Below are 13,561 nucleotides of genomic sequence, written 5' to 3'. Positions count from 1 at the left end.
TCTTTTGACATCAGGCAGTTTCCAAACTTTTCCTCCGGGTGGACCACGTGAAAATATCAAAGAATCTTGGCAAGTCACTTAATGATTTTTCCACCTATTGTAGCAATTGTATTGAGCTGTGCTAGATGCTGTGGGATTTCTATTGCTTTTTATTTATTACATTGTTTCTTATTGTATTACAATTAGAATTTCATAGAACAACTAATAAAATATAAAATGCAATATAAGAGAAGCAATAAAAATATAATTAGAAATCAGTATGTTTAGTGCGCTACATTTTCAGCTATTGCTCACTAGACCACTTGAATGAAACTCATAGACTACTGGTTGTCTGTAGACCAGTTTGGGAACCCCTGCATTATTATTTTTAGTGCCTGCTAAAAGTATTTTTGTTTAGGCAAATGTATCCAGACATGTAATAGTTAACGTGTGTTTTAATCTGCTTTTAGCTTAACTGTCAATTTTAATTATAAAAAATATTTGTTTTTAACACATTTTTATTAACAATTTTAATGTGTTTTTTAAAACCACTTATAGGTTCTATTTACAATCAAGCAGCATATAAATTTTGTTAAATAAGTAAAACAATAGTTGCAAATCTAAACGGAGAAAAACAAGTGACTGGCAATCTACTCTTAGCTCCAGGTACCATCTAGTGGGCAGATGTAATATTTTACTGAAAGGAATTACCGGTAAGCACTAATTTGAAGTTCAGAGCAAGTATGATATAGTGGTTCAAGTACTTGACTTAGATTTGGGAAGATTCGGGTTCTAATACAATGACTTTGGGGCCAGTTGCTCACTCTCACTAACCCACCTCAAAAGGTTGTGAGGATTAAAGGGGGCTGTCATTCTGTACACCACACAGCAGGTGTGTAGAACCTTTGGCCCTCCATGTTGCCAAACTACAAGTCCCATCATCCCTGGCCATTGTCCATGCTCACTAGGGCAGATGCGAGTTGTAATTCAGCAACACCTGGAGGGCCAAAGGTTCCCCACTCCTCTCCTATGAGGACAGGTTCAAAATCTTTAAGCATTTTAACAATCAGAATTTCTCTGCCATTTGGAAAGTTATAAAGGTAATTTGGGTAATGCTATTTCTACTACCTGCTTGTAATCTCTATTGAAAAAGGACTGGCAGAAAAGAGTTGGCCGGTTACCTTCCTCCAACTTTTTCTTAAGTTCTTCAATTTCTTTTTGAAATTGGCGAAGCAAGGCATCCTTTGGATCTTCATTAATTCTAGCCTTATTCTTGATGTTCTTGGCACGGTTGGCATATCGCAGAGTGCTGATAGTCTCGTCATAATTGTAGTCTGCTGGACCAATGTTTGCACACTAAGAAAGAAGAATAAAGCTATGTACAAAAAGCTGGGTGGAAGCAAGAGCCTAGAAAACTACAGTTCGAAGAAAAACAAAGTCAATTCTACAGACTGCACAGCACAGTGATCACATTTAGGGTAAAGTTTTGTCGTCTGTTGGCCATGGGGCTGCTCTACAGATCTCAGCCCAAAGCATAACAGAAGGCCAAATGTCTGTTGTCCGGCTGTTAGAGACCCCTACTTGGTTCACAAATTCCTGTGCCTGGGTTTGGCCCGACCTTATAAAGGGGGCACTCCAGTTAGGAAGCCTAATATATAAAGAGGTGGCTCTATAAAATCACAGAATTGTAGAGTGGGGAGGGACCATCTAGTCCAACCCCCTGCAATGCAGGAATATTTTGCCAACCAGGGGCTCAAACCCATGACCCTGAGATTAAGAGCTTCATCCTCCACTGCCTGAACCAGCACCTTACCTTCAATGCATAGAAATGTATAAAGTTATTTATCAATGTGGTTCATGTCTGCTTCACCAAATGCTAACACTTCCTACATTATAATAAACACAGCAAGCTAAAAAAAATGTTTCTGTATGCATTTGCCTTCTTTATCATGCTTTCAGGAATTATGCTAACCCAAACCCCAAACATGGAAACCTGAAACTTCATGTATCACTTATAAAGAGAGGGTGGAATTCAAGGTAGCCCTGCAAACCTGAGCCAGAGTAGATTTAAGGTATATGGGAGCACATAAGGGGAGGGGGGAAAGTCTAGTTGTACTAGTGCAGTGTTTTTCAACCTTTTTTGGGCAAAGGCACACTTGTTTCATGAAAAAAATCACGAGGCATACCACCATTAGAAAATGTTAAAAAATTTAACTCTGTGCCTATATTGACTATATATAAAGTAATTCTCTTGAATAGGAATCAAATAAACAAATTTTTCCCACGGCACACCAGGCAACATCTCGCAGCACACTAGTGTGCCGCGGAACAGTGGTTGAAAAACACTGTACTAGTGGACATTGTTCCATGTATACAACAACTTAACTGAATCCCACACACAATTTTGCAGCAAAACAAACACATGCTTTAAAAAAAATCCTATTAAGGGCTAGTGTGGCATTGTGTACAAGCTGTCCAACTGAAATCCCTGCTTGGTGATGGTTGGCAACTTTGGGCTATTTACAGCCTGTCCGTAAGCCTGACCTATCTTTCAGGTTTGATGTGAGGACAAAATGGGAAGCAGGGAGAAAGTGCTATGTAGAAACTCATTGGGAAGGAACATGGGAGAATGATAATCAGCAGCATAAAGGAGAAGTAGCATTAGCAGCTATTACAACAAGCTGTTGCCTAGGTTCACTAGAGCATTATGGGACCGACTGTGACATTCTCGTCATTACCATCATAGTTTTAGAGTTGCCTCCAAGGGAATCCTGTAGCAGTCGAGTCAGTTTAGAGTTCCGGTAAGGCACATGAGTGCTCTTTCCATCCACTAATGCAGAAATGACATTCCCAAGGGTAGAGAGGGAAAGGTTGATTTTGGTAGCTTCCTTTAGTCGTTGCCCAGTGGCTCCAGTTTTTGCTTGCCTCTCTGATCCCTTGAAAAAGAGGGAGGAGAAATTTAGATGGGATGGAAAATTCCAGCACAAGCATTTTCTGCAAACGAGAGCACAGAACACTGCAAAGCAGGTAGAAAGGGAAAGAACAGGGTTGCCCATTTGAATAAAATGAGGAAAGGGGAAACTTCAATTAATCAAGAAGTTCATACTTGGTGTATGACTCAAAAGCTGCACCCCAGAAACACTGCAAGGAACCCCAGGGCAGATGACATCCCTGAAATCACAACTGCTACAAGCAATGCCTTGGGGTCCAGACTTGAAGACAAGAAGAAAAATAAAGAAGTATTACAAAGCTACTGCACTGCAGGAAGAGGGAACAGTGGGGTCATTTTTATTAAATAAAACATTCCTAGCCCTCATTATTGCAGAGCCAGAGGGGCAGATCATGATTGCTGTGGGTTATAAAAGGCACACAAGCTAAAAGGCAAATAAAGTTCCAGATATACTGTTTTTGTATTTGTGGATTTTCAGGAACAAACACTGTATTTTAAACACTGGTAGGCAGAAAAAGTCCAGCTAGGGCACAGAAGTTTCAACTGATCTAAGGGAACCTAATACATTTTTCCAACAAACCAAGAATCAATTCCCAGAAGAAAACATACCACAGAATCTCATCCTCCACAATTTTAATGATTTTAATGATTTTAAGACTGTTCCTGCAAAGTTATGGTCTTCTTCTTCCTTGCAACTGAGCTTGGGTCAATTTGCCCAGGTTGCCCCAATGCTTTGAGCCAGCAATCCTTTGTGAGTAAGCACCACTTAATACAGAGACACTTGCTTTTGAGTACCTGCACAAGATGGTTCTGAAAGAAGGGTCTCCTGTGGTGCCTGTGATGGTATCTCAGTCCCCGTGTTAAGACAGCCCAAGACAGCTGCATCAGAAATGCATGCAACAACTTCTCCGCAAGAAATGAATGTAGCAACTTACCGCAAGATCTACTAAGTGCAGTTTGCCCATGCGCACGTGTATATTCCCATCAACACCCTTCTCACTGCACTCAATTGTAATTGTAAAGATAGCATGGGAACGGGAACTGTGCTCATTCATATTAGTGGCACCAACAGAACCTATGTACAAGTAAAGGCTTATGTTAACAAGTCTATTTAAAAAATAATTATTTCTATACTGCCCTTCATCTGAAAATCACAGGGCAGTTTACAATATAAATGCACAAAGATGCATAACAATAACAACAAATGACACAATAACAACACCCGAAGTGAAATAACACTGTTCTGACACTACCAGAGCAACTGCAACACTTTGCACAGATTATTGTTTCAAAAACTATAATACCGAGGCACACATGTTGTCTCTGGCCCTTATTTATCAAATTAATGAATAATAATCACAGCTTCTTACTGCTAAAAACAAATACACATCTATAATGCATCCATTTATCACATCAGCTGTGATAGCCCAAGAAAACACTGCCCAGGGTGAACAACAGCAATATTTTTTGGTCCTCCAAATTTACAGCTTATGATTCAGCTGCGCATACAGTCATAGGGGAAGACAGAATTTGATTTAGATTTAGTTCTCACTTTGAGAGCTGAATGATATTTATTTTTTAACAAGTCAAGTATCAAGTATCTGCATCCCAGTTGTCTTCAGTCTGCAAGCATTTTTTGCATAGGTAATGAAGAAAAATAAGCCAACGTGAAACACCAGGAACTTTAGTGACATTTAATTGGTATTATGCAGCTTAGATTTATTTCAGCTGGTTACCAACCAACCACATGCAGCAAATACATAATTTTTAAAGGTTTCAATTACCCATTCAGGTATTGCTTAATCTCAGGTGGTTGAACGCCACTTGTCCCTCTAAGAAGTTGGATGCCGAACGCTCGGGGGTCGCATAACTAGTTAGCATGCCAGAGTCTCATTCGTTATTGAGACTCTGGCATGCTAACTAGTTATGCGACCCCCGAGCGGTCGCTGTACAACTTCCATTCAGGTATTGTGTATTTTCCTAAATTGGCTGGCATGTCTCTTCTTTTCCACAAGAGCATAAGAGCTCAGCTGAAGAGCCAGTGTAGTATAGTGATAAGATTTGAACCAAATCCTTCCGCAGTTATGAAACTAACTGAGTAGCCTTACCAGACTTAGGCAAGTCAACCTATCTCTCAGTTTAACCTGTTGTATAGGATAATAACAAAAATAAAGGCATCCACAGTGAACTACTTGGATAGTGGTTGGTATGCAAACTAATAATTCAGAAAAGCTACAATAATTGGATGGTATCCAACCAACTCTTTCTGTCAGCCCAAGGATTTCTGATTGTGCAATGGAACTTGTAGCCCTTGTGCAATGGAACTTGTAGTCAACCACACATATAACGGAGGCAAGAACGGCCAAGTGGCTATGTCCAACTTACGGTTTTTGTGACCAAGTGTCATAATTCTGTCCATGTCATCCGCATTGTTTACAACATAAGCTGAAAGATCTTTGATATAGACTCCCACATCAGGTCGTTCTTTAACCTATAAGACAAATCAGGCAGTCATTTTGGGAAAGCGCCTAAAAACAGCCTTTAAAGAAATACTGCCCTGTGTCCCTCTGCTCACAGAAGATTCTCTGAGTGGAAGCTTCTGTGAATGGAAGGTGGAGGAGGGGGAGGGAAGGCAATTTTCACTTACTTTTCACCAAATAAATTCCAGAGGGTTAAGGAATTTTTGGAACACCATGAGAGAGGGTAAATAAGAAAGTGAGAATTTGCAAAAAATAATTTCCTTCACTCTTTCATTCACAGAAGCTGCTGCTGGGGTGAAGAGTTTTCTGATGAGTGGAGTGACATTTGGATATAACACTTTGTATTTGCCCATTAGTAATTTTGTTATACTATTCCCTTTGCAAACTAGTTTAAAAGTTATTGGAGCTTACCTCCAGTCTCTGTGTCTGGTCCTTCCCCAGCAGGTCTCGCACTTCCTCATTGTAGATTTCCAAGTAAGAAACTCTGACCAAAAACCTGAAGTTTAATGAACCCAGAAAAAAGAACATACTCAGAATTAATTTGATCTTACAAGCAAATATACAAAACACCAGACTGATGTAAAACTAATAATGAAGGGATCTTATTTCAACTAGGAGGTTGGAGCATGTTTCCTGTAAGAAAATGTGAAAGCTTTTTTGACTTTTGACTTTGGGGGACAAGATACAGCCAAAGTGGGAACATGATACAAGATTACAAAACAATGATGTCACAGAGAGAGAGAAATAATCATCCTCACATTAGAATGTGACCATGTAATGAAATTGAGACACAGTAGATCCAGCACACATAAAGGCTATTTCTTTGTATAACACATACTGGAGAAATTCACTGCCACAGGATGTGGCCATGGCCAGTGGCTTTAGTATGAAATCAGACAAATTCATGGAGGATGGTTTTGGGTAGACATAAAACCACTAATAGCTAAACTGGAACCTCGCATGTTCATAAGTAATCCAAACCTCAGTCTAAGCTAACACTCTAAACACCAGATGGAGGGGAAATGCAACAGACTGCCCTGATTGCGGGCTTCCAGGAAGCATTGAGCTGAGAATGTGTTGAAACAGGTTGCTGGATTAGTTTTGGCCATTGGCCTCACCCAGCACTGGTGTTTTAGGGTTTGGGGGTAAGGAAAGCAAGTAAGTGATTTACCTTGTATCACCTTCTGCTTTTGCAATGTGGCCAAAAATATGAGCAAAAGAATTTGGAATGATCCCCCTGAGTTCTGGAACAGCCCGGACACCTTCCATAGTAAACGTTTTCCCCGTTCCAGTTTGTCCATAAGCAAAAATGGTGCCTGCAATATAGGGCAGAGAAGTTGTTAATCCTTTCTTGGATACCACCAGTACTATTAAGACAATGCAATGTAAATAGCAAGGGTTGGGTAAATCATGGTTTAGCTTAGCATGATGTGCACCGGCCACAGCGAACCTAAGACTCAACACACTCCCACCTCCTTAGTTTTGCCTTCATTAAACCATCTCTTCATTTTTCATTTAAACTGAGGGTTGAAATTTAACATTACCTCTGGGGAAGAAAATTGTTACTTATCAAGAAAGTATGTATCACTAGGACAAGCATAGAAGGGGAATCCCATTAAAATTTATTTTAAATTTATTTTTTCTCAGCAGTATTAGCTAGCAGCCTCCATGTACAAGTTCAGTAACACCCTCCTCTAATTCTAACACAGGCCCAAAATCCACCTTACTTGTCATAGTAGGATACACATTACTAAGTGCAAAATAAATGCCTTCCCCATTTATTACAAAGGGTGCATGGTCCCATAATTAGGTCTCTCTCTTTTGCCTTAAAAACAAAACAAAACTTCAAGGCTTCTGTATGAATGCAACTTAGGCTACACACCAGAAGGCGGTGGGGGACTCGAGTATATGTATCCAAATTCATACATACATAATGTGAGAACAGGCCTATAACAGGAATTGGGGAAAAAGCAAGTGAAAAGTCAGGGATGGTGTCATGTCGACTCCTGGCATGGACACAATGCTAAACTATGGTTCAGTGCTATGTCAATGAGCTTGCTAAAACTTTGACCTTGCCCATCTCTTACTTTAATGCAGCTGTGAGAATATTAGTAGTTTTGTTTCAACTATGGCTTATTGGACAAAGCTAGGACCTGTGTTTTATGATCCTGACTTTTTTCCTGTGAGTGGGATGCAGTTGCTGTTAACAGGAAGCAGAAACTGCCAGTCTCCTCCTTGTAGTACCACTGAAAGAAGAAAGGGGAAAGAGGAGTGCAATAGAGCCCAAGGTCTGAACAGGCTGGTGGGTGTTGGTAGTCCAACTGCATCTGGAAGGTACCATGCTGGCTATCCCTGGACACAACTATTTCTCTAAACAAAAGTTTCCTCTGCAAAAAGGAGAGGAAATCTACATGCTGTCTGATGGGGACCAGATATGATTCTAAGAGGACTTGAAAGAAGGATGAATATTACGTAAGTGTGTGAACAGGTCTTAATCACAGTACTGTAAAATGTTGATGATTATGTTAGCAATTAGAAAAACAGAGGCACTTTACAGAAGCAGCACACTGTTATGAACAGTTGGCATTCTGTAATTAAGCAGAACAGTAGGTGCAAACAACACGGGATATTTGCAGTTCTTAATAAAGCAAGGGTCAGCTCTAGAAGGATGTTTACTACAAAACAAAGTCCCTCATACCATCATTTTTATGCAACAAAGAAGCACTTACCATTATAACCTTCTAGAACAGAGTCAATAATTGGCCTTGCAGTTAAATTATAAACATCAAGTTGTTTGCTCTCTGGTCCAAAAACGGTATCAAATGTAAATGTCTTCGGAGGTTCATTGGAAGAATCTGTTTTGTGGACAGTAATGGTGCCTCGCATTTCATCGACATTAACTGCCATCTTGTAACACATTGCTTTCTCCCGTTCATTGAAAGGCCGGCAGCGAACAACAACCTTAACATTATCAGAATTGTCCGACTTCTCAGATTTATTAATCTACATAAAGAAAGAAAATAGCCAATTATAATTCATGAAAGAAGCAAAGCTGTAAAGCAAAGAAGTGATCTGTAATCACCACCTACTGTACTAGATAACAACTGCTTCTGATGGCAGAGAAACAGCATACTGTTACACTGAACCCTCAAATTCAAGGCCCTTCAATTTTTTTGTGTGCCTTGGTACCCGCTCAAAATTTGTGGTTGCCTCTGCCCCGTACCCAAAGTGGTTGTGAGGAAAGGACTTGACCCTGACTTCACCACACCTTCAAATGCCAGGGTCTCTCCCATGCTTCCCATATCAGTTCTAAGCTTGGAGAAAGGTCTACAAGAAACTTGAAAAATTGACCTTTGCTTAAATTTATTGTAGATGCTTGTTTTAGATGCTTATAGACTTTTATTCTCTAGATATAAGATTTTTTTTTAAAAAAAAAAAAAGCAGGGGAGGGAGCAGGGATTACCTCTGCATTTACCCAGCAGATTAAGAGGTACCCTGTACCACTGGAGGAATTATTCATTCCTCTCCTGGTCTGGAGCTTGTTTCAGTGCTCCAAGATGAGGGCCTGAACCTTTGTCCCAACCTTGGAATTGAGGCAGAGGATCATCATCCCCACACTTGTTGCGCACTTGCGCTGCATCTCCAAAGACTTCCAAGCACCTTCAAAGCACAACTTTAGGGATCGTTTCCAGCTACAAAGTTAGGGGGAAGGCTGGAACTTATTGTACTTGCCATGTTGAGAGGGACTATAGGCCCTTTCCCAAACTTCCCTGAGTTCAAAGATGCTTCCCCAGATTCTCCAAAGAGAAAGAGAACATCAGTGGACCAAAAAAAGAGGGTGACATCAGAATATTGGAGCACCGATATCTCTTTGGATTGCAGCGTACATGTTTCAAAAGTAATTCAAACTGCCATGCAGATTTTTTTTGTAAAATCCCAAAATTTCAAAAGGGTTTACACCATATTTAAATGTGTTACATTTGCCAAGTAAAAGATTTACACTGAGATGTTTTGTTCTAGGGTGAACCATATTATAAATACCATGCACTGAAAGAACATTGTCAATATCAATATTCTTTGATATACATTTTTGTAAACAAAACAATTTAAGACAAAGGCTAACAAAATAAAACTGTGAAGTTCTGCATTTATGCAAAAGTGAAAATAAAATTTAAACAATCAAATATGCAGGTCTCGGATGAAAGATATTTGTCCTGGCAGCAGTTCAGGTGAAAATGATCTCAGGATTGTAACAGGTTACAAGCTGAACATGAGTCAGTAGTGTGATGCAGCTGCAAACAAGGCAAATGTGATTTTAAACTCCATTAATAGATCCAACTTCATCTGGAATACGGTACCATGTCCAGTTCTGGGTGCCACACTTAAAGAAGGGTACAAACTGAAATATGGGTTCAAAGCAAGGCAACAAAGATGGTCAGGAGCAGGGGTCAGCAATTTTTTTCAGCAGGGGGCCGGTTCACTGTCCCTCAGACCTTGTGGGGTGCCAGACTATATTTTTTTGGGGAAAGAACGAATTCCTATGCCCCACAAATAAATGCATTTTAAATAAAAGCACACATTCTACTCATGTAAAAATACCAGGCAGGCCCCACAAATAACCCAGAGATGCATTTTAAATAAAAGGACACATTCTATTCATGTAAAAACACGCTGATTCCCGGACCATCCGCGGGCCGCATTTAGAAGGCGATTGGGCTGCATCCAGCCCCCGGGCCTTAGTTTGGGGACCCCTGGTCAGGAGGAAAGACTGAACAACAAATATGGTCTTATGAGGAAAGACTGAAGGAACTGGGTATATTTAGCCTGGAAAAGAAAAAGAAACTGAGGGGGACTATATACTCTTCAAAAAAACTGAAGGGCTATCACACAGAAGAGGGCAAAGACTTGTTATCTGCTGCCACAGACACTAGCTCAAAGGGACTTATAGTTGAACACTAACAGAACTGCTTGAACAGTTTAACATTAGCACCAATTACCCAGAATAGGGTTGGGGTCTTGCTTGCTGAAGGTCTTCAAGCAAGAGGCTGAACAGTGAACAGCAACTTGTTGTGGATGACCTGGTTCTGGATTTTTTGAAGCAAGCTTAGTGGTTGGACTAGATAGCCTGCAACACTCCTTTCAATTCTACAATTCTAAGTCAGAGATGCATTTACACAAGGTGGTATTTGGGCAATTTAAGCACCAACAGTGCAATCCTAACCATATCTACTTAGAAGTCAGTCCTATTGAATTCAATAGGGTTTACTCCCAGGTAAGTGGAGTTAAGACTGAAGCCTTAGCCTCCATGTCATCCTCCGCCAAGATATATTGTTGAAATTATTATTAATTGTATACCGCCCTATACCTGTAGATCTCAGGTGGCTCACAACAAAAAATTACAATATAAAAAACACAAAATGCATAAAACAAAAACAACCCAATAATCCCCCCCTTCAAAAGGACATCAGATGTCAACCAGCCAAAGGCTAGGCAAATGGTTTGTCTATGAAAAGCAACAGTAGCTTCTGGCAAGGCTTTTCATCCGATCCTTAATATTTACCTATGTGCTTGCATCCACTTTGGTGGGTGCCATCTGAGAGGGTCGTGCAAAATTCCGTGTGTGTGTGCATTCGTAAACCCTTTGACCACTCCTATTTATCACCAGTCGAAACTCACCCTCCACCCAAATGTTGCTAAATACAATTCACATCAGATCCAGTCACAATTGTTAGGATGGTGATAACCCCCATTGGATGATGGGGGGTTATAAGCCAGCAACATCTGGAGAGCCACAGTTTAACCAATTTTGAGACAACTCTGATGTCTAGACTTTCATACTAAATTGCCTAGGAAGTCTTGCTGTAGAATAGCATACACATTTAATAAAGTTGCTACAGCTTTACAGAGGATGCATATGACTTCACAGCAAGGAAATCACAAACACATCAAAAAGCTTTTACTTAGACACAACAGAATGCATTATAAGGCTCTGACTCAGCGGTAAGTTCAGCTACACATACATTGTGACATCTGTAACAACAGGAAAAAATGTTTGTTTTGCTTCAAAAAAAGCAAATGAACAGCATCAGTGAAAGTTCACAGCACTGTGGTAGGTATAAGGCATCATATTCTTATGCAAGCAAACATCTTTTGCAAGCAATACAGTATTAACATATGCCATACTAAGTCAACCTGAGGAGATTTCAATGACTTTTACAGGCTAAATTTGATTCCTGGGATCATCTTTTAAATATATTTTACTTTTATTTTTGCAATCACATTTCCTAGAAAATACTTATTCCACAGACATCCCCAACATACAAAACGGAGTCAGGGCTTAATTCAATACAGGATAACAACCTTGTCACCCATGCACGCAGTAGTAAATACCAAAACTTGCTCTGCCTTAAGGCTGAAGGCATTGACTGTGATCCCCATATAACACCACACAATTTTATTGTGGATTTCATTTTGAAAGCTGGCTTTCAAGGGTCCCTGTCCAGTATGGCATATGCCCACAGCACCACAACAAATAATCACATGATTTTATTGCATATTTAAACATGGCCATAATCCACGGAAACCTTGTTTTGAAAACTGCCTTCAGGGAAGGCCCTGCTCAGCGAGGTACATCTATCCACAGAGCATCACAACAAGTAATCGCATGATGGTTTCATTTTGGATTTTCAATCGGCTTCATACTGCAGGGATCTCGCTTTTGAGAGCTGCCTTCAGGGCCCAAGGCCAATGAACAGTATACATACATACATACATACATGGTTGGCATCCATTTGTCTTGAGAGACATCAATGATGTGAAATCAAACGGCTGCATTAGCAGCACCTAAGTCATCTCCCCAGGGCGCTATATATCTATCTATCTGTATGTGTACAGTGCTTTTTTTCTTAAAAAAAAAAATGTTTAGGGGTACTCTTATTTTGATTCAAGGAAATCACCATTTTATACTTCACATCGGGAAAAATAAATACAGTAAATGGACAAAAGTACAAAGATTCACAAAATGTTTAGGGGTATGCGTCCCCCTGCGTTCCCCCCAGAAAAAAGCACTGTATATGCATGCATGTATACACAAACACACATGCATATATTATATTCACAACAGCCCACATGCTTTTACTGCGAATTTTCCAATCGGTTCTGTAGGTGGCTTTTTCTTTTTTAAAAAACAGCTGCCATCAGTAAGGTAGATATCATACATAAATTAGATATTAATAGCATAAGTGAGGTAGCTGTTACTGACTCCAGTAAGGTAGACATTATTAACAGCAGCAGCAGCAGCAACAACAACACGTTTAATGCATGCGAAGCCGCCCCCGGCCCATAAGCCTGAAGAACCGCCCGCCCACCCGCAGAAGCCCTGCAGCCCGCCGCCCTCCCGGCCCTTCACCCGCCGGCGCCCAGCCTCGCTCTCCGCCAGCGCCGCCCCTAGCAACGGACCCGCAGCGCGCAGGGAAGGAGGGAGGGCGGGGAAGGAGCCGAGGCGCCGGGGAAGGGGGAGCTCGGTCTCTCACCGGCATCTTGCCTGCCTGCCTGCGCTGGACTCAGCGGGGCTGGAAGGGCCCGGGGTTGCGGGGCGTTGAAGGAACAGGAGGCCGGCAGCAGCCCACCCGCTTCGCTACAATAATGGTTAACACAATAGCCGGCCCCAGTGCGCCTGCGCCGACTGGATGACAGCGGGAGCAGCCCGCTCCTCCCCGCCTCCGGTCCTCAGCCTGCGTCATGCAGAGGCCTGTCAGCCAATAAGGAAGCGGCCGCTCCGGCGCCCGGCGGCTATTGGAGTGGGTATGCGGCCAATGGGAGGAAAGGAAGGCAGAGCGGCGGCGGCGGCGGCGCAGTACGCGGGAGACCAGGAGGAAAAGGGGCGTCAGGGAGGGAAGAGAATGTGTGGATGCGCTCGCTCGGGTCACGTTGTTGGGTCTCAGTCCTTAAAGCTAGCAGTCCGCGAGCAGCTGAGCTATGGAAGCGGCCGAAAGTGCGCTCGAGTGCTGCGGAGAGACATCCTACGCTGCTGTATTCCCTGCCTTCATTGCAGTCCCCGCCTTCGTTGCAATGTGCTTGGCCAGCTCCGGATGGTGTCCGAAGCAGTTGGAGCAAAATCTTTCGGGGGAGGCGAGTATTTGAGCAACGTCCA

At 41.6% G+C, this 13,561-nt stretch overlaps 1 protein-coding gene across 3 annotated transcripts in view; it reads right to left on the bottom strand.

Annotated features, from left to right (window-relative positions):
* KIF3A (kinesin family member 3A) overlaps nucleotides 1–13,032 on the bottom strand; it is a 28,852-nt gene extending 15,820 nt beyond the window's left edge. For 2 of the 3 annotated variants that reach the window (XM_033140052.1, XM_033140053.1), the window contains exons 1-8: nucleotides 12,942–13,031; nucleotides 8,139–8,412; nucleotides 6,581–6,725; nucleotides 5,821–5,905; nucleotides 5,315–5,420; nucleotides 3,865–4,004; nucleotides 2,718–2,915; nucleotides 1,161–1,335 (exon numbers count right to left, since the gene is read on the bottom strand). In XM_033140052.1, coding sequence (XP_032995943.1) covers nucleotides 1,161–1,335; nucleotides 2,718–2,915; nucleotides 3,865–4,004; nucleotides 5,315–5,420; nucleotides 5,821–5,905; nucleotides 6,581–6,725; nucleotides 8,139–8,412; nucleotides 12,942–12,947 — 1,129 coding nt within the window. In that variant the 5' untranslated portion in view covers nucleotides 12,948–13,031. Of the gene's footprint in view, nucleotides 1–1,160; nucleotides 1,336–2,717; nucleotides 2,916–3,864; nucleotides 4,005–5,314; nucleotides 5,421–5,820; nucleotides 5,906–6,580; nucleotides 6,726–8,138; nucleotides 8,413–12,941 lie in introns of all 3 variants that reach the window. The other variant, XM_033140051.1, reaches the window with a different exon arrangement.
* Between the last annotated feature and the right edge of the window lie 529 nt (nucleotides 13,033–13,561).

This window comes from Lacerta agilis, chromosome 2 (assembly GCF_009819535.1).
Source record: "Lacerta agilis isolate rLacAgi1 chromosome 2, rLacAgi1.pri, whole genome shotgun sequence".
Classification (NCBI taxonomy): Eukaryota; Metazoa; Chordata; class Lepidosauria; order Squamata; family Lacertidae; genus Lacerta; species Lacerta agilis.
Note: the sequence above shows the minus strand (reverse complement) of the source record. Positions and strands in the feature narration are given on the sequence as shown.